The sequence below is a fragment of the Protopterus annectens genome, chromosome 5.part0 (assembly GCF_019279795.1).
Source record: "Protopterus annectens isolate FY-2018-M chromosome 5.part0, PAN1.0, whole genome shotgun sequence".
NCBI classification, from domain to species: Eukaryota; Metazoa; Chordata; order Ceratodontiformes; family Protopteridae; genus Protopterus; species Protopterus annectens.
This window is the reverse complement of record NC_056735.1, coordinates 136,887,101-136,908,366: the sequence shown is the minus strand read 5'-3', so window position 1 is coordinate 136,908,366 and position 21,266 is coordinate 136,887,101. Positions and strand designations below refer to the sequence as shown.

Genomic DNA, 21,266 nt, shown 5'->3' with positions numbered 1-21,266 from the left:
GATGTCAATTTCTCCATACTGAGGAGTGCCTCGACTGCGTGCATTTTGAGGTTTAGACTTCTGGCGTTGAGTAGCATTACCCTCAGTTTTTGGTTACTTGTGTTATTTATGGTGGTGAGTTTGTCTTTTGAGCCTTGCCTAAAAAAGACACTATGGGGGCGGCAGGAACCTTGGCCAGTACTCGAAAGCCTGACGGTGACAGGTGCAAGCCATCTCTTGTGAAGCAACGTGGCTTGTCGAGCATGTCATCCCAGGCAGACAGATACTGGATCCCCTTTGAATGACACCAGAAACTTAGTCAATTGTTGAAATTGATCATTTTTAATTTATACTGTGGCATCATTCTTGGTGAGGGCAGGATGCTACTCAGGGTCAGGGTCATACCGACCTGGGCTACATGATCAGAGAGCTGTTCCATGTCTCTTTTCATGTAGTCCAGGGAAGTACGTCTGAGGTCATTCACACCAACATGGACAATGACAGAGTCTTATTTGTACTTGTTCTGGAGTGACCCGAGTGCTTGTGTTATGTGGCGGATCCTGGCGCCCGACAGGCAGCTAACTGTAACCTCCTTGTCCAGCCTAGTTAGTGGGACATCAGTGTGCCTGCCTATAGAGTCTACTATTACTAGTGTGTTGGGTATGTTATTTTGCCTTAAGGGCTGTCATTGCATGGCACACTGATTATGTGAAGTATGGGTTTCATGTTTGGTGATGGGGTGTAGAGGTTGCTTGGATGTCTGCTTTGGAGGTCTCTGTTGCTTTTGCAGATTTTTATTTAGAGCCTCCAAATATGTTGTCCTGTATTTATGTGTGTTATTTGCCAGTGTTGGTTTATTAGGTCTGTGTGAGACTGGTGGTGTGTTGCAAGTATTACCCTTCTCCTCTTGACTGTCAGTTCCAGTCTTGGGTTGCCTCCCGTTTGGCTGTATAATTGCATCTCTCGCATGTATTAGTGTTTGGTGGTAGGAGGAGAGGGTTGTCTGTGTACATGAGGCAGTTGTAACATTGCCTCAAAATGCCTAGATTCACCAGTTGGACTGGAGAGTACAACGGAGGCTGCCCTTTGGACATTCCTGAATAGGTAGAGTAAGCTGTTTTTCTGATTGGCTGGTGGAGACAAATAGAGAGCCTTGTCCTTCTGGACAGTATAGGGGGGTCTAGTACTAGGGTTAATTAGTGCTTGCTATGAGTTTTAAGCAAGTGCTTCACTGTGAAATGAATGGTCTGAGTGCTAAAGTTGAAGGTTTGTCTAGTTCCAAGGGAAAATTTGAAGAGTAGTCTTCGTGGAGCCGAGAATAGTTTAACTCTAGCTAACTGGCACTGCCCGGTGCACAAAACCGCGCAAATGCGTTTTTATAGCAGGGAAGTGAAAGAGATAGAAATTAGCCCAAAATGGTAGATAAACCACTAACTTCTGGGCTGAAACCTCTCCTCCAGGAACAGATAACCTGTTCAAAGCTCCCCTCTCTCACCGGTGAACAGAGAAACTTCCTTCTAAATAGTAAGGTATGGGCAGCACAGAAACTTGTAACACAGCCCTGGATTCAGCAATAACCTGAAAACTGGACTATGCTAGTTCAGAAAGGCGGGAAAAAGTTTGTTTTTTTTTTTTTTTTTTTTTTTTTAGAAAATAGAGCAGATACAATCAAAATTAGCCCAAAATAGCCAATAAACTACTGACTTCTCGGCTAAAACCACTCCTCCAGAGAGAGATAGGCTGCTCAAAGCTCCCCTCTCTCACAGGTGAACAGAGAAACTTCCTTCTATCCAAGTAGGGTATTGGCAACGCAGACACTTGTAACACAGCCCTGGATTCAGCAATAACCTGAAAACTGGACTATACTAGTCCAGAAAGGCAGGAAACAAGTTTTTTTTTTTTCAGAAAATAAAGCAGATACAATCAAAACAACACTTTAATTGCACAGAAAAGGCCATCGCCTTTAGTGTGTAGCCTGCAACAGTTAAACAGATTATTTAAACACAAAAATGACTTAATTCAAGTGCAGGCAGCAAATAAGTACAATATGTAGCAATAACAAACTTTTTAAATCACAGAAACGCTAAAAAAACTGGCGTTTTAGGCAGAATTAGTTAATACAGCAAGAAAAGCAGAAAAATGATACTTAACCACTCCAGAGTCTCTCTTTTGTCTCTCTGCTGCTGTAGACTCTGCAGAACACCTGGAAGGCACTTGCTGAGCGGAATACAAGCGCAAAAACTGCACAAATGCAGTTTTTATAGCAGGGAAGTGAAAGAGATAGGAATTAGCCCAAAATGGTCAATAAACTACTAACTTCTGTGCTGAAACCACTCCTCCAGGGACAGATAGGCTGCTCAAAGCTCCCCTCTCTCACCGGTGAACAGAGAAACTTCCTTCTGAATAGTAAGGTATGGGCAGCACAGAAACTTGTAACACAGCCCTGGATTCAGCAATAACCTGAAAACTGGACTATGCTAGTTCAGAAAGGTGTTTTTCTGATTGGCTGGTGGGGACAAATAGAGAGCCTTGTCCTTCTGGACAGTATAGGGGGGGTCTAGTGCTAGGGTTAATTAGTGCTTGCTATGAGTTTTAAGCAAGTGCTTCACTGTGAAATGAATGGTTTGAGTGCTAAAGTTGAAGGTTTGTCTAGTTCCAAGGGAAAAATTGAAGAGTAGTCTTCGTGGAGCCGAGAGTAGTTTAACTCTAGCTAACCGGCACTGCCCATTGCACAAAACCGCACAAATGCGTTTTTTATAGCAGGGAAGTGAAAGAGATAGAAATTAGCCCAAAATGGTATATAAACTAATAACTTTTGGGCTGAAACCTCTCCTCAAGGAACAGATAACCTGTTCAAAGCTCCCCTCTCTCACCGGTGAACAGAGAAACTTCCTTCTAAATCGTAAGGTATGGGCAGCACAGAAACTTGTAACACAGCCCTGGATTCAGCAATAACCTGAAAACTGGACTATGCTAGTTCAGAAAGGCGGGAAAAAGTATATATATTTTTTTTTTTAGAAAATAGAGCAGATACAATCAAAATTAGCCCAAAATGGCCAATAAACTACTGACTTCTGGGCTAAAACCACTCCTCCAGAGAGAGATAGGCTGCTCAAAGCTCCCCTCTCTCACAGGTGAACAGAGAAACTTCCTTCTATCCAAGTAAGGTATTGGCAACACAGACACTTGTAACACAGCCCTGGATTCAGCAATAACCTGAAAACTGGACTATACTAGTTCAGAAAGGCAGGAAACAAGTTTTTTTTTTTTCAGAAAATAAAGCAGATACAATCAAAACAACACTTTAATTGCACAGAAAAGGCTATCGCCTTTAGTGTGTAGCCTGCAACAGTTAAACAGATTATTTAAACACAAAAATGACTTACTTCAAGTGCAGGCAGCAAATAAGTACAATATGTAGCAATAACAAACTTTTTAAATCACAGAAACGCTAAAAAACTGGCGTTTTAGGCAGAATTAGTTAATACAGCAAGAAAAGCAGAAAAATGATACTTAACCACTCCAGAGTCTCTCTTTTGTCTCTCTGCTGCTGTAGACTCTGCAGAACACCTGGAAGGCACTTGCTGAGTGGAATACAAGCGCAAAAACTGCACAAATGCAGTTTTTATAGCAGGGAAGTGAGAGAGATAGGAATTAGCCCAAAATGGTCAATAAACTACTAACTTCTGTGCTGAAACCACTCCTCCAGGGACAGATAGGCTGCTCAAAGCTCCCCACTCTCACAGGTGAACAATTCTCCAGAGGAGTCTGTGTTTCTGGAGGTCTTCAGTTCCAGCCCATCAACACTATGGGTGATGCCCCCCATTGACCTGATGGCACAACAGGCATGGATGGGCATGGACGTGGTGGAAGCCATACCTAAAAAACTTGATAAACTTTTATCTGCACCTTCTGATAGAAAACACTGCAGCTGGGGGCCACTTGTAGATGAAATGGTGGTAGCTGCAGAAACCAAAAAGTGATCTCAGAGGAGAGAACTTTGATCCATCCTCCCCAGCAGAGAGTCCAGAGCATTGGATCATTTTGAGAAATGTGCCTGTGCTTCACCGTCCTTTGTTCTTTGGGTGCTGAGCTACCTAGCTCATGTCTCTCTGTTCAAGAGGGATTTGACCAAGGAGGTTTCCAAATCTCTCCAAAGGGTCCTGCCTACAGATACCCAAAAAATACAGTCATCATCTAATGGGACCATATGGCTGATTTCCAATGCAGCCGATGGTACAGTGAGAGCAGTGGGCACCAGCATTACAGTCCACCAGCATGCTTGGATACATATTTGTGATTTTGCAGAAAGTTTCACGATGTCCTCATCAATGCCCCTTATAATGGGTCCACCTTATTTGGACCAAAGGTGAAAGAGGCTTTAACTAGAAGTCAGCAAAATGAGACCCTCTCTGCTGTCTGTATGCTGATGTTCATCGTGTTTCACTGTTGCAGTCATTACACTTGGGTTATCCTGCTGGCAGGCGACCCGCAGTCGGCCCAAGTTCCAAAGTCTTGGTCCAGCGTCGGTTGCTGTCACCTCTTCCCTGACTTCAGTGCGCCAGGGGTATAAAAGTGGCAACCGATGCCATTTTCTTCAGTCTTTCTTGCTGCGCGGTGCCCAAAGCAAAAGCAGTTCGCAAGTGCCAGTCGGCCGACTCCTGAGATTTTCAAAATTGAATTTCAGAACCAAAGTCTTCGATAAAGTTAAGTACCCCGTTGGGGAAACTTTTCTTGCTCCAGACCGATGTCAGTAAAAGTTAATAATTGTATTTCTTGTGGGAAGCAAATACCTCATAAGGACTTTCACTCTTACTGCATTACTTGCCTAGGCCCTGACCACGACGTTACTAGTTGTCGGTTTTGTGCTAGATTCAATAAACGCACTATTAAACGTCGGTTTGATTTTGCTTTACATTATTTTGGACGAAGATTTAATTATATAATGCTGTTGGAACAACCGACGACCGAAATGTACAAAAAACGCAAAGACAAAGAAAAAGACAGGCATCCGAGGTCCAAAACCAACAACAAAGCCTCTTCTTGGCCAGTCGCCGGTTCGCCGGTTCTCAGTGAGGCACTTTCGCAGCCCCTGACACCCGCTACCTCAGAGCCACAGGCCGTAACCGACAGCCACGTGGAGGCACCGAGGCCTGTGGAAACTCAAGGTATTGGGCCTATGGAAACTATACCCTCAGATGGGTCCAGAGCCGCTGAGCAGGCACCGGCTTCTGAGGGTGTTTTCAGACCTTCACAGCTTACAATTAAGGCTACTACAGCAGCAAAGGCAAAGTCAAAAACACCATTAAAGACAAGGAAACAAGTGCAGCATTCTCCAGAACAGTCATCCATGCCAAAGAAATAGATGCTTAAAATGGCCGAAGACCTTATTACATTAATCAGGGGCTGCCATCCCCCTCCTGACAAAAGGCCTAGGCAAGACACAGATTATGATTCCTCTGATCAGGTTTCCATTTCCTCTGATTCTTCTTCTGATCAGGGCTATTTTCTTCCTCCCTATGAAGACTCTGATGCTGAAGAGTCCATTCCTTCAGCCTCACCGCCTGAGGATTATTCTTTTGGGGAAACCCTGCACACCATGATGGAGCATTTCCATTGGGAGAGCCAGGATTACTCAGAATCCAAGAAAAGGCTCAGAGATTTCCTTTTATTGCCTCAGCACAGGCCCCTGGCTATTCCCCCTGTGCTTGATATTGTAGATTGTTTTTTCTGACTCCAGTCTGTCTCCTGATTCTTTACCCCCTGCACCAGTAAAACCAGAGGCAGATCTCAGCCCCAAGGCTCCTACAGACCTAAACAATTGGGTGCTTCAGCCCCCAAAGGAGGAGAAGACAAATCACAACCTTATACCAAACAGTCACAATGACTTCCCTCTGGAAATGCCAAGCTCTTACCAGTTGACAGCACCCCTAGGGGGAAAGCTAGCACTTTTCTTAAAAAATTGGTACATGATCACCCAAGACCAATGTATGCTGAATATTGTTTCTCAGGTGTACAGGTTCCACTTCCACACACTTCCAAAACCAAAAGGTATGCCAACCTGCCACAAAACCAATGGGTAGAGGCACAAAAACAGATTGCGGCTCTTATGGATATGGGAGCTATTCAAGAAGTTCCACAAGAAGAACAGGGGCAAGGATTTTATTCAAGACTTTTCTTAGTACCCAGAAAAGACAAAGCCTGGAGACCAATACTGGACCTGTCAATCCTAAATACTTTCCTGGATGTTCCAAAATTCAAAATGTTAACACTACAACAACTTCTGCCCATGCTGGGCAAGGAGGCTTGGCTAGTAACTTTGGATCTCAAGGAGTTATACCTGCACGTCCCAATCAGACAATCGTGCAGAAGATACCTCAGATTTATAGCAGGCTCAATGCATTACCAATTCTCTGCACTGCCCTTTGGCTTATCTACTGCGCCCAGGGTCTTCACAAAATGCCTGGCACCAGTAATTGCATTTTGCAGACAAAAAGGAATTCAAATATATCCCTACTTGGACGACTGCCTTATTCAAGCAGAGAGCAAAGACATTCTTCTAAAGCACCTGGCGTTTGTAAAAAGATTGCTAATTTGCCTAGTGTACACAGTAAACGAAAATAAATCAAAACTAGTGCCCTCTCAAGAGATAATATTCCTGGGTGCAAGCTTAAATACAACTGCCCAGATGGCTTATCTCACGCCAGACAAACAAAAGCAACTGACTCATTACTTTCAAATGATGGCAACGAAGACCCAGCTCCCTGCAAGAAAAATTCTGCAGGCCCTGGGTTTCATGGCATCCTGCATTCTACTAATTCCATATGCAAAATTGCATATGAGGAAACTACAGTGGTATCTAAAAAGTGTTTGGAATCAGCATTGTCACAGCCTAGAGACTGTCATAACCTTGATTCCCTGCCTACAACAGGAGTTTTGATGGTGGTCCCAGGCCTGTCACCACAACAAGGGACAGCCTTTCACCTTACCTACAGCCAGGCAGACAATAACAACGGATGCATCGGATTATGGCTGGGGAGCACATATGGCAGGAAAATGTATTCAGGGCACGTGGCCCAAGGAACAAATGCATCTTCACATCAATCAAAAAGAGATGATAGCTGTACAGAATGCCCTGACAGCCTTCAAGGACCTAATACATCCAGGACAACTATTAATAAAGACAGACAATACCACAGTTATGTGGTACATAAACAAGCAAGGGGGCACACATTCCTACCCCTATGCAGACAAGCCATGACTTTGTGGAACACAGCACTGACCTACCAGGTACATCTGCAAGCACAATTCCTGCCAGGAACAAAAAATACACTGGCAGACGAACTAAGCAGAAACCTCATGAATCCTCACGAATGGAAGCTAAATCCACAGGTGTTCAACATGATAACAAGGAAATGGGGATGCCCAGACATATATCTTTTTGCCTCCCCTCACAATTGCCAAATACAGAAATTTTGCACAGGGACTTATCACTCTCAAGCATGGAAAGTAGATGCTCTTGTCATTCAGCTGGAAAGGCCTGACAGTCTATGCCTTCCCTTCAATGCCTCTTCTCACCAAGGTACTTCTAAAAGTCATACAAGCGAGGCCAAAAATGATCCTGATTGCACCAGACTGGCCACGCCAGCATTGGTACCCAATCCTAAAGAGTTTGTCCCAAGGCCCACCTTGGCCTCTACCTCAAATCCCTCATCTTCTGACACATCAAAACAATCAGATTCTGCACAGTCAACTCAGAACCTTAAACCTGGCAGCATGGCAGATAATGTAGCCACTCAGACTGCACCTCTCTCTAAAGCTGTTATGGATGTTATTTTGGAAGCCAGGAGGCCAAGCACTAGGAAATCTTATGCAGAAATATGGAAAAGATTCTGTGCTTGGAACCAGGTACAAGGGCTCGAACCACTTGTTCCTAATATACCTCAGATTTTGCAATACCTAACTGAGATGTTGGACAAAGGCCTATCTTTTTCATCCATTAAAATCCATGCCTCTGCCATTTCAGCGCATTACAATACGGCTCCTCCTATTTTTTCACATCCTCTACTACGACATACCTCAGAGGGGCAAAAAATATAAGACTCCCTAGGAGGGCACCAGTACCTACTTGGGACCTCAATTTTGTTTTAGAAAAACTAACACTGCCTCCATTTGAACCAGCCAGCACAGCTGATCTAAAATTCTTGTCATGGAAAACTGCTCTGCTCCTAGCAATAACTTCAGCAAGAAGAGTCTCAGAGTTACAGGCATTGATGGCTGTGGAACCTTTCCTCATTTTTCATCAGGACAGGGTTTCTCTTAGGACAAACCCAACATTCATGCCAAAAGTGGTCTCCAGTGTTTCCTTAAACCAAACCATTCATTTACCTTCTTTCTACCCAAATGCACAGAATAAAGGGGAAAGACTTAGGACAAACCCAACATTCATGCCAAAAGTGGTCTCCAATGTGGCCTTAAACCAAACCATTCATTTGCCTACTTTCTACCCAAATCCACAGAATAAAGGGGAAAGACTTCTGCACACTTTGGATATACACAGGCAGCTACGATTCTACTTGGACAAAACAAAAGCTTTCAGAAAAACTGAGCAACTGTTTGTAGCATATGCTGCAGGATCACAAGGAAAGGCTATTACAAAGCAGACAATTTCCAAATGGATAGGACACTGCATCCACTTCTGTTATGCACAACATGGCAAATCTGTGCCTAAGGGCATTAGGCCTCATTCTACCAGAGCAGCAGCCACTTCAGCAGCTTTCCTCAGAGGAGTACCTACCAAAGACATATTAGAAGCTGCAACCTGGAGCTCAGTGCACACTTTCACCAAGCACTACCACTTACCTCTCTACTCCAAATCCAGAGCAGGCTTTGCCACTGCAGTTCTGCAGAGCTTGTTAACCTCGCCAAATCCAATTTAGACCCAGCCACCCAACCACAGCTTTGGGATTCAACCCAAATGTAATGACTGCAACAGTGAAACACAATGAACATAGTACAGTTGTGTACCTACCATAAATGTAGATGTTCGGGTGTATTCACTGTTGCAGTCCAGGTTACCCACCCACCATCCCCCTTTTCTTTGCTGGGTCTTTTCTGTACTTCTCAACTCTATACAACCTCTGTGGTGTATTTGCTTGTAGATGAAGGAAATGTTTATAGTAACATATGCATGTTTTTTTGGCATATTTTTATCTTTTCAGTCTTCCTATCTGGGGGCACCTGACATCTGGGACAAGAAAAACTGAAGAAAATGGCATCTGTTGCAACTTTTATACCCCTGGTGCACTGACGTCAGGGAAGAGGTAACAGCAACCGACGCCGGACCAAGACTTTGGAACTCGGGCCGACTGCGGGTCACCTGCCAGCAGGATAACCCAAGTGTAATGACTGCAACAGTGAATACACTCGAATATCTACATTTATGGTAGGTACACAACTGTACTTTCTCCACTTCTCAGAGATCCTTCTCTGGGAATCATAGAGGTCTGGGAACATGTGGGTTAGAAAATCACAAGGATCTTACCAAGACCCTTCTAGTGATAGGCCTGTCCATGGCAGAGGAAGAGGACATCAAAATCGATGTTGTCCAAGGGGCAGAAATGAACCACAAGATAAGGGTTTCAGAGGGCCCCTAAGAGTTTGCCTGACTGCTTCGCTCTAGAAGCAGTCTTAGGCATTTGTCTTTGGATCACTTCACCTGGTATAATATAACGGATTCCTGGGTGCTAGACATTATTTGTAGAGGCTGTATAATTCCATTTTCTTTTCCTCCGAAACAAAGGAGGCTAGTTCCCGATGTTCCACCCAGTCAGCAGGAACTAACAGTAGCAGAAATTTCAAAGCTGCTAGAAAGAGACTGCTCCGTTCGGTTTGCAAAGACCAACAAGGATCCAGAATCTACTCAAGGTTCTTTTTAGTTCCACAGAAACAGGGAAACTCAGACCCATGTTGGACCTGAGCTATCTAAACCAGTTTGTGAAACAGACAAAATTCTGGATGGTCACAGTTCAGTCCATTGTGCCTCTATTGAGGAAGAACACCTGGATGTGCTGAATAGATATGAAGGACGCATATTATTACATAAGGACAGACAGACATTCAAGGATATTTTTCCATTTCTGGCTGGGAGCAAATCATTATCAGTTCAGGGTACTGCCCTTTGGTCTCACTAAGATTATGGCAGTAGTAGTAGTAGCACAGATCTGTCTGCTTTGGATCCAGGTCTTCACATATTTAAACAATTAGCTCCTAACAGCTACTTCAAGCCTAACATTGTGTCAACACAGATACTTTTTGCTCCATTTACTTCAGAGGCTTGGCCTCACCATCAATTGGAAAAAGTCATCTCACCCCTACTCAGACACTAGATTTCATCAGATGCCACCTAAGTACAGTCTCTCAAATAGTCAGCCTTTGCCCTCGCAGAGTTCTTTCCATCCAGACAACAGCATCAGCTTTACTGAGACATCGTTCTTCCCAGCAAGATTAATATTTCGAATGCTAGGCTTAATGGAATCCATTATACCGAAGGTACCCTTGGTAATGTTCTACATGAGAGTTCTTCAGTGGAAACTGGATATAAAATGGTCGCAGACTCATCCTCTTCATGAAAAGATAATGTCAGTCTAGTTTGCAGAAACCATGCATCATGTTGGATAATATCCCCTTCCCTCAGGAAGGGTCTTCCCTTTTTGAGCCCCCACCCCCAGTAACAGTGGTGAGCATGGCCACTTCCATCCTGCTCGCAAACAGAGGCAAAACTTTGCATCAAAATTCTGGAGATAAGAACAGTCCTAGTATTGCAGGCCCTTCAGGGTACTTTCCCTAGAGGTGTGATAGGCATTCAGACAGACAATGTTAGTTGTATGGTAACTACACAAGCAAGGGGAACACGCTCTTATCTGTTATGTCAGGAGGCCATGAGGGTATGGCAGCGGGTGATGTCTTCACATCTCTTTCTAATAGCAATGCACATCCCAGGAATATCTAGAGTTCTAGCAGACAAAAACTGAGCAGATCTATTCTGATGCCTCACGAGTGGTCCCTAAGCTTAGTAGTAGCAACAGAGATTTTCATTCGCTAGGAGCAGCCTTGCTGCAATCTGTTTGCATCCTGTCTCAACAAGTGAAGTAGTTAGCTTGCTGTGATTCCCTTCACAGAGACAATCACAGAGGGGTGCTGTTGTCCATCATTAGCCCCAGGGACTCCACTACATCTTTCCTCCCCTTCCCCTGATGAATAAATTCCTACAGAAAGCAAGGAAGTGCAAGGCTAGAGTAACCCTCATAGCCCTCATTTGACCTTGACAGACATGGTTTCCCATCCTATGGCCTCGACTAGTTCATCCTCCCTGGATGCTGGACCACTTCCCAGATCTCCTGTCTCATCCCTCCAGGTTGCCTCCTCTGGATCAGAAGTCCATGAAACTAACTGCATGGTTCCTCTAATTTTGACAATAGCCAGAGTCCCAGGCTGTCCCCTGCAGTGGTTCACATTCTAACAGCTTTATAAAAAGTTTCTGCTACCAAAGTCTACCATAGTAAATGGAAACAATTTTTCCATATGGGCAAATTCTAAAGGTATGGACCAATTCTCAGTTTCACTTCCTACCATCCTGCAGTTCCTTAAAAAATTCTTTCACACCGGCTCAGCTGTTCTACCATCAAAGTTCAGTTGGTTGCCATCTCCAGTTTCCATACAGGCTTTGATAATTCCTCCATAGCCTCCTTTAAAATTTCAAAAGCCTTCTTAAAGGATACTTTCCTTCTCGGACCACCTATTAGAGATCTGATGCCTCCTTGGAACATAACACACACATTTATTTTATTTATTTATTTTACATTTGGTGGTGCTGGGGTAGTGTTGTCGCCTCACAGTTGGACGTTGCCCATTCGATTCTCAGTTAGAGCGTCTTCTGTGTGGCAACATGCGTGAATGGGCGTTCCTTCGTTGAAGGTTGTGCGTTGGGCCCGGCAAGCCAGCACGTAAAACTCTACTGCCAATCATTAGCGGACCGGAGTTTTGCTGTGGCGACACCTAACCGGGAAAAGCCGAAAGACACAAACAAACATTTGGTTATTGGGATAGTCTGACTGGACACAGCTTCTTTTTCAGCGGAGGTCCAGAGAGAAAAACTTCACAAGTAATTAATAGAAGATACATTTCTAAGAAGCTTTACAAGATCAAAACAGGCAACATTTAACAGTTTACATACATAGATAAAATAGATATCCAGCAAGTTTGCAGTGTACAGAGTACAGTTATATTGCAAAGTGCAGTCAAAGTACAGCCATTTCGAAAAGTTTCTTGTGCTTTGTACATTTATTCATAGAAAGCTGCCATTTCAGTGTTTCTTACACTGTGCAGAGTTATTTTGCAAAGTACAGCCGTTTTGAAAGTTTCTTGTGCTGTGCACAGTTTATTTGCAAGTGCATTCATCTCAAAGTATTTCTTACTCTGAGCTTTTTCTGCTGTGTACAGTTTGTTTACAAAGTATAGTCATTTCAAAGTATTTCTTACTCTGATGAGTGGTTTTGCAAAGTATGGTGATTTTGAAGTGTTGTGCTACGGTGACTTATTTGGCAAAGTGCAGTTGTTTCAAAGAGTCTGTTGTGCTATTGGGCATAACTACAAGTTCTGGCATATATGTATGCATGTGTATGTTCGCATATAATTTCAAGCACCTTCACTACTGTGTGTTGATATGGCAGAGATTTCACAGACCCAGTCCACTTATGTTTGATTATAATATAGCAGAGAATTGGAGAGTATTCGAGCAGGAATAAGATATTTTCATACAAACAGCTTTTTCTGACAAAGATGCACGTACAAGGACATTCATTTTGGTTAACTTAGCTGGGTTAAACGCTATTTAAAGAGAGTGTTCATTTGTGTATGCACCAGAAATATATGCAGGAGAGGGGGGAAAACGGCCTTGTTGTGGTACCGGCTAAATCAAGAGAGGACCTTGAGTGCTTGATGATCCAGAGAGAAGCAGAATGTAAGAAAATACCATTGCTATTGGTGGGTCTTGATGCAGAGAAAAAGTTTGATAGAGTAAGCTGGGACTGTATGAGCATGGCAGTGGAAGCATTTGTATTTCCTAAAAAAAAAAGGTAAGGTTGATTAGGAGGATATATGAGGGATCAGAGGTGAAAATGAAAGGGGGTGGGGTCCTCTCTGATAATTTCTGCTAGAGCAGAGGAGCCAGGCAGGGGTGTCCTGTTTCCCCTTTATTTGTATTATATTTAGAACCATTGGCAAAGAAAATAAGGGACTCAGATATTCAAGGATATAATTGGAATGGTAGTGAAGAAAAGCTGGCTCTATTTGCAGATGATATTTTTATACCTGACAGAACCAGAAAGGGACATTGCAGTGTTGTGGAGCATTTTGAAACTGTTTCAGATCTTTTTGGGATACAAAATTAATGAAGGTAAAACAAAGGCAATAGCAGTAAATTATGTACCCACATATGAATTAGTTGAGCAATATCAATATTTATGGGGACGTGATAAAATGAAGTATTTAGGAGTATGGATGAAAAATTATTCTGTTGCAGCAGCTAAGGATTTGTGGGAAGAAACTAGACAAACAATACAAAAACTGAGAAAATGGAAGCTTTGTTTATATGGATATGGATACTAAGATACAAGCAGTTGAAATGTTTGTAGTCCTGTTAGTCTTATACACAGGTCAGGCATATTTTTGTCAACTAGAGGAGAAGTTGTGAATAGCAAATAATAAACGACTAAGGACTTTATCTGGGAGGGGAAGATGGCAAGAGTCAAATGGGTTAGCTGATTCTTCCAGTAGATCGGGGTGGAGTGGGATTACCTCATTTGAATGGGGTATTTCAGTGCTATACAATTAAGGTTCATATACATAGCACAAGCAGAAAACTATAATTCAAAATGGAAAGGGATGATGATGAAACAGGGATGAAGCTCAAAAAACTAGGATCAGCTTTGATTTTGGATGCAGGCCTTTAAGGAGAATAACAGTAATCATACAGAATATTATATCTGTAAAGTAGCAGAAAGTATCCTGAAAACTAAGCCAATGATAGGGATGACTGCAGTTAGGCATACAGAGAGTAGGCAGCACGGGACTGAAATTTATTGGAGAAAATTGGCAAAGGAGCCAAGGTATTGGGAGCAAATAACTAGAAAAGGAAAGATGATAGAATGGGAAGATGCTAACAGTTTATTTGGACTGCAAGTTATAGAGTGCCTTCCCTGTCAAGGATTGATATCAGAGTGTAGGCAAAGAGAAAGAAATAGGGGGGGGGGGTCCTAAATGAAAGAACAGCACTGGTAGAGTTTTTAGTAAAATCTAGAACAGAAGCTGCCATTGAAAAATGAAAAATTACTTGAGCATATAAAATATTGCATGATAACTACAAGAATCAATCAGAGGAGGTTAGAAAGAAGTGGAAAGAGAGATTGGATAAGCAATTCACAAAGAAACAATGGGAGGATATATGTATGTCTCCCAAATACGCAACAAAATCTAGATGACTTAGGATTTTTGCATGGAAATGTTTACATAGATAGTTTTATACCCCAGATAGACTCCACAGAATTTTTCCTCAGATAGACAGTAAATGTTTGAGGTGTGACGGGGAAGAAATGGGTAATTGGGAACCTATTTTCTGGAAGTGAAGTGAGTTGGCAGACTTTTAAGGATTCCCGGGTGGTTGCACTGTCTGAGGTCCTGGTTGGGCAGATTGGTGTGACGAGGGAAATGATTTTTCTGAGCTATGATACCAAATCAGAATTGCCTAGACATGCTGTGGCTAATTATTGTGGCTGCCAAAAAAGCAATCACTAGAAAATGGAAATCAAACTCTAAACCAACTATACTAGAAGTAGTGAATATAATAACAAAGATAAAACAACTGGAACGGAGATCTTTAGAAAAGGGTAGGAGCAACCTGCATAGAAAAAAATATTAATTTTGGGAACAGTACATACAGGGGAGGAATGAGGTTTAAAAGTAGGCAGGACTTAAATGATTGGGTAGATTTTAAGTGATGTATCATGTTTGCAACTGGGAGTGTTATCAGTATGGTTTGTGATGCAAAATGCTTGCAACTAGGATTGTCTGTGCAGTTTGTTTTCTTTTAAATAAATGTATGATGGCCTATGTTGTAACTGATGGCTTGATAAAGATGTTTCTTTAAAAGTAAAAAGGGCTGGAATTAAATAATTTATGTTGTTGTTGTGTCTTTTGGCTTTTCCCGGTTAGGGGTCGCCACAGCGGAACTCCAGTCTGCTAATGATGGGCAGTAGATTTTTACGTGCCGAGTTGCCAGCCCTGTTGCACAACCTTCAACGAAGGTACGCCCATTCGCGCATGTCTCCACACAGAAGACAATTTAGCTGAGAATCGAACAGGACAATGTCTTACTGTGAGGCGACAACACTAACGCAGCACCACCACCGCAGTTGGAATTGAATAATTTATGTAATGTTTCTTATTTTATATGATATATAGCAATATATGTGAAGGATAATGTTTGTAAACGTGAACTTAATACAGTTTGATTACTTTTATATAAATATAAATTTGCTTGTCACAAATGATAATTCAATAAAGGTGTTTAAAAAAAACACAAATACAGAGTTCATGATCATTGTTCCTCAGTGAATTCTCTTTTCTCCAAGGTATGAAGGTATGGCAGTCCTGAAGTTGTAGCAGGGATTTGGTGAACTTCAAAGGAGAGTGGCAACTGTTGCCTTTGCTGTTTGCCTTTAGTTTCTTTTTAATAATGCCATGAATTTCGATTTTTGAGCTTGGAATTGCAAAAGAGAGCTCTCTCCAAGATCAACTACTGCCAGTGCAGCCTTCCTTAGGGGAGTCACCAACCCGGCCATCTTGCAAGCAGCTACCGGAGTCACCTGTCAACACTGTCTGTAAGCATTATAACTTGCATGTTACTGTTTGAACAGGAGCAAGATGTGTTGTGGCCATTCTGCAAGGACTGCTGTGATTAGTGCCTTCTCCCAGTCAGCTACCAACTGATCTATAAGTTTTGTGAATCCCAGAGTTAGCATCCGGCAGCTGTGCCGTGAACATACTCAAACATCTACAGTTGTAATAAGTGTTGCACAGCTGTAGTTTCCTGCCTCTGCTCTGCGTGCAACAGGAGGATTCTGTCCTTGTAAGAATAGGGAGTTTTTCCTGTTTTATGCTTCATCTTTCAGTAGAACAAATTTGTGTGGCTTACCCCTGCTTGTAGGCTAACACTGAAGTTGTCACAGTGTGTGTTTCTTAAACAGAAAAATTACACAAATACTTTTTAACTGCTTATAATCCTTCTCTGTTTTTTTTTTTTTTTTTAGATTTTTCAGTTTAGGCCATATTTATAGTGCTGCATTATATCGCTTCTTGAGTGATTCCTTTCTTTTAATCAAAATGGCATTATTTTATTTTAACAGATATTTGGGGTTTGATCATGTTACAACATTATTTCATATCAGAGACAGTCCTGCTGATCCTGTGGAACGGTCGATACACCTTATCAACACTTTTAACTTTGCAGTTCTCATTCATAATGTCTCTTTGCCAGAAGAAGGGAAAACCATGTTTAAAGTAAGCAACAAGTCTTTGCTGTATAATAATTCTGTTTTATTTTAGTTGCACATCTTATGTAATGGTTTGGTATAAGTGAATTAGCTCATTAACACCTATGTGGTGTGGAATGTCGCACTTCTAGCAGCCTACACACACACACATTGCATTACAGAGCATTTTCATAAAAATAAACTTAAAAAGCAAAAGATAAACAAATGTAAATATTCTGTGAATAATAAAAGCTACGAAAACTGTACAAACTGCACTGTTATCAGTAAGAAGTATTCTTTTCAGTGGTAATAGATGGCACATTCATAGTCTTTTCCATAAATGCTGTAATACATCCCCAAATTATATTTTTTTTGTAAATTTTCACAAACAGATTTTCATATTTTGAAAACTGTACAACCTAAACATACTTTGTAGACATAAGCTTTCACTTGCCAGCAACAAATTCCTGTAGAAATGCAAGTTTATTGAGATAGTTACTGAAGTATGAAAACATAAGCTTAATTGTATAATTAGCAAAACGAATAACACTGGATATCTGTCAAGATGTGCATCTTAGAGTCCAAATATCAAAGACAGTTTTCTTCAACATCTAATGTTTCACTTACTGTCATGTTTGTAAGTCACTCGTTTTTTTTAATTAAGTATATTTAGAAATATTGCTTATTTGCATAATTTACTAACAAACAGCTAGCAATATTTCCATTTCAGTATGATATAAACCAGCATTTTCAGTGAAGTGTTCTTCCTCCCTCATTAGTGTTTTACACCATACACCTCAGTAAAATGTAGCTCTCTCAGTTATGAAAATGTGAACGTAAATATGAATAATAAATGGCATTAAGATAAATTTATTCGCTACAGGACATCTTAGAGTAACAGTCTCAGTGTCATTTTGTTAATGACTCCTTGCCCTTTCTAATACTGCCTATTATTAGTTGGTAAGTCACTTAGTTAAAGAAGACGGATCCAAAAAAGTTCAGGACACCATAAGGTGATATGGGTTTGAACTGGAAGTATATAAAAAATGTGTTTTAGGCTTGAGTGAGTTACTGTTGTAAATACATACTTTTAGTGAAAGCCACATCATTATTAAATAGGCTTTCTTTCAAACTGTTACACATTGACCATTACCCATGTCTAGCAAATAGCACAGGAATTGCCAGTTGTTTCCTGTCTTTAGTCGTTACACTGTAGGAAGAGTGCTCTCACTCTATTGCCCCACATTCTCTTAAGTTAGTGTAAAGATCCTCCTCTAAACATGTCTCTACTTGCTGGAACAACCTACCATTTCACATAAGAGACTTTTGACATGCAAGAAGAAATTAAAAGTATACCCATGAAATGCGTACATGTTGTCATTTCCTTAGAAGTAATGGCTGATTATAACAGGCTACCATTTGACAACTCAATTACATTGTATTCATAGGTTCATACTAGGCTATCTGCCCTAGGGCATTTATAAGCCTAGCCAGAATGTGTTTGGCTTTCGCCACCCATTTTAAATTAATTTTGCTATGCCCTTTTTTTGAGGTTAGTATACTGTGCCTCTGTCTAACAGTGACACAGAAGTCATACCCGGGGTATTGTTGTTGAAGTCTGTATTTTCCTTTAGATAGATGGTACTCAGGTTTCTGAAATCCCTTTATACAGTTGAACTAAAAACTACAAAACTCTCAACAAGATAACTAAGCTGTTTGCATCTATGTGAGCCAGTATTCAACATCTTTTCCATATTATCATAAATAATGTTTGTTGTAGTCCAGATCATGACTGAAAAGGAAGCGAGGATGTTCACTTAACTGGTTAAGAAATATAAATATTCAGGGTTTGCTCTTTATAACTGCTGTAGCTAATGTACAGAGTTGATTTGTGTTCTTTATTTTTACTTTTGATTATTGATGTATTTTCAGTATTCCTGTTTAAATGTGATGCATTACATACATCTATACTTTATTATAATTATTTTAGCAAAAAAATGTTTATTAAAGTTATTTATCTTAATTCAAGCATTCACACATTTTTTTTTTACATTCTAGGTCCTAAACTTCAGTGAACCAGTTTTAATTCCGCCTCATCAATCCCAGTACATATTTTCACTCCTTTTTTCACCTTCTTCCTCATCTATTCATATAGACAGCAATATATTGCTCATCACCAATGCTTCTAAATTTCACTTACCTGTGCGGGCATACACAGGATTTTTGGATGTAAGTAGAACATTCTGTTTTTTATTCAGTTTTATTCTAATATAGATAAATATTTTCTTACTTCAGTGCAACAAAGCTAAAAATCATTTGTATTAAAAACATTAGGGCATCTGAATTAACCATTTGGCTTGAAATAATGCAGGTTTACAGGAAGTATTACATTATATGCTAGTACCAGATAATTGGCCCCATGCAGTAAGACTCAATGAAACCATGCCAAAATCCTGCTTGGTAAAGAATTTACCAGCACTTATAAGGTAGAAAGGTGAAGAAATTGTGAGATGTAAGAGGATTCTAAAGATAATTGGGAGAGATGACCTGAAATGTAGTGAGCACTTCGGAGGCTTAGCTTTCCTATAGAACTCTTCTTTGGTGTTTGTTTTCAGCAGACTAGTTGAATCCAGGTTATTAGATTTGTTGTACTTCAGCTGAGCTAATTACTTTAATATTTGAACCACATTTTGTTCTTTTTTTGCAGGATGCTTAGTCAAGACTAACTACTAACATAAAAATAATGTCTTTAAAAGATGAACTGTCCAGATTGTTGTTGCCCGCCATCCTAGTCAATAATATCCCTACAGTAGCAGCACACACTAAATGCTACAAACATCTGCAAAATAAACAGTTGCCCATAGTCTATAGAATACATAAAAACAATCAAAACCTTTAGCTATCTAAAGAGCTGAAATCACTGTGCAAGTTAAAGTTTATTGGTCATGTTTGAAGGCATCCGTGTTTTAGAATTAATTTCATTCTTTATTGCACCCCTCATGTTTGAGCTCTAACTGATTTTGCAAAAAATAAAGATTTTCAGTGTCACTCTTCAGTCTTCCACTCAGTTTTTTGCTTAGGTATTTTTTATGCACACAACTGCAAAACATTCTGGGTAAACAAACCAACTTATTTCTTTAGAAAAGCAGCTTCTTACTTGCATTATAGTTTTACTACAGCATTATCACGCATTCATTTTTAATGCAAGGTCTTCCACATGCAAGACCTGGTTGATAAATTGTCTTTATAGAAATTAAGAAACTCCTGTTGATGCATTTAGCATAGATATACAGTAGTCTGTACATTAGTTTAAACAATGGAGTATTGTAGGTTCAGTCTTTCATGATGTCATTGCAGTTATTTTCACTTCTAAGGAAATTCAATGGCAGCTGTTATCAACAAAATAAAATGCCAAAACAGACATCTTTTCACATTAAAAACTGTGTAATGTGGTATTGTGTATGTTAAGAACGTTGTACCCAACTTCAAGGGTTTGTTACACTTGCTTCAGAACATAGCCAATACACTTTAAGTGACTTAGCATGGTACCAGTGAAAGCTCAAACCTATTGCAGAAAACATAAATTCATCCAGATGTGAAATGTTGTCAAAAAATGATAAGGAGACACACGGTACACTTTTTCCAAACAAAACAAAAACTGAGACACAGCCAGAAACAGTTCTGGCCATTGACGTCTGCATCACAGGTCACACTCAGCCTAAAGATCTCTTAAACTCTTACATAGTGGCAGCAACTTCAGGGCCAGTATTCCCCCATCGCCTTCTTGAAAAATTCTCATTATTCCCTCAACTCCTTCACGTTCTACATTTCCTTCTTACTATGTAACTCTCGATACACTCAAATTTTACTCAGAAAAAAAAACTCAACCAAACATAATAGTGTTACACACATCCCTTTCATTAATCCCCCAGGGGTGAGTAATCCCTAACTTTTTCATCTGTATAACCTCTGCCTTACAAATAACATAATGACAGACATTTAGAAACCAGCCATAGTCAACCCCATCCACAAACTTCCCAGACCATGAGAACACAAAGAATTTCAGAACAATTCACGTTCTTTCAATCTGGGAAAGAGTTTTTCAACTTTGATTCACTCACTTGACAGACACGGTCAAAACGTACAGCATCCTTATCCCTCAGCAACATAATGTTTGGTCTGGAAACAATAGTATGAGCAGCTTACTCCATGACATGAACAAACACCTCCCTACAGGTGCAGTTTTCACTGACCTTACCAAGCCTTTGATTGACTTGACCATGACATTCTACTTAAAACACTTATAGTAGCATGTCTCAGCACAGAATCACTCCTGTAGTTCAGAAGTATACCTATTAATAGATTTTTTAAAATTTAGATAGGAAAATCCTCCCGACCCCCCCCCCCCAAAAGGTAAACCACAAGGATCAGTCCTATCCACACTAGTATTCTCACTGTTTATATATCATCTCCCAGCTAGACCTATCAATATCACACCTACGTCTGTACACACATGGTATGTTATCTACAGGAGAATTGCCTCACATGTGACAAGAAAGACCTAGTAAATGATCTAAAGTTTCTATCACAGTGGTTTATGCAATCCATAGTTATCCTCAACACTACAAAAACTAAACCGGGACCGGGATTTTTTTAGAACTAGACAAAAGCTCCCTCAACTGCCTCAACAGTGAGAGA

At 40.7% G+C, this 21,266-nt stretch overlaps 1 protein-coding gene across 2 annotated transcripts in view; it reads left to right on the top strand.

Moving 5' to 3' along the window:
* Window positions 1-21,266, top strand: part of TMEM131 (transmembrane protein 131) — a 3,850,119-nt gene that overhangs the window by 2,619,623 nt on the left and 1,209,230 nt on the right. For both annotated transcript variants that reach the window (XM_044072169.1, XM_044072168.1), the window contains exons 14-15: window positions 16,443-16,596; window positions 18,627-18,797. In XM_044072169.1, the coding sequence (XP_043928104.1) occupies window positions 16,443-16,596; window positions 18,627-18,797 (325 nt within the window). The remainder of the gene's footprint in view (window positions 1-16,442; window positions 16,597-18,626; window positions 18,798-21,266) is intronic.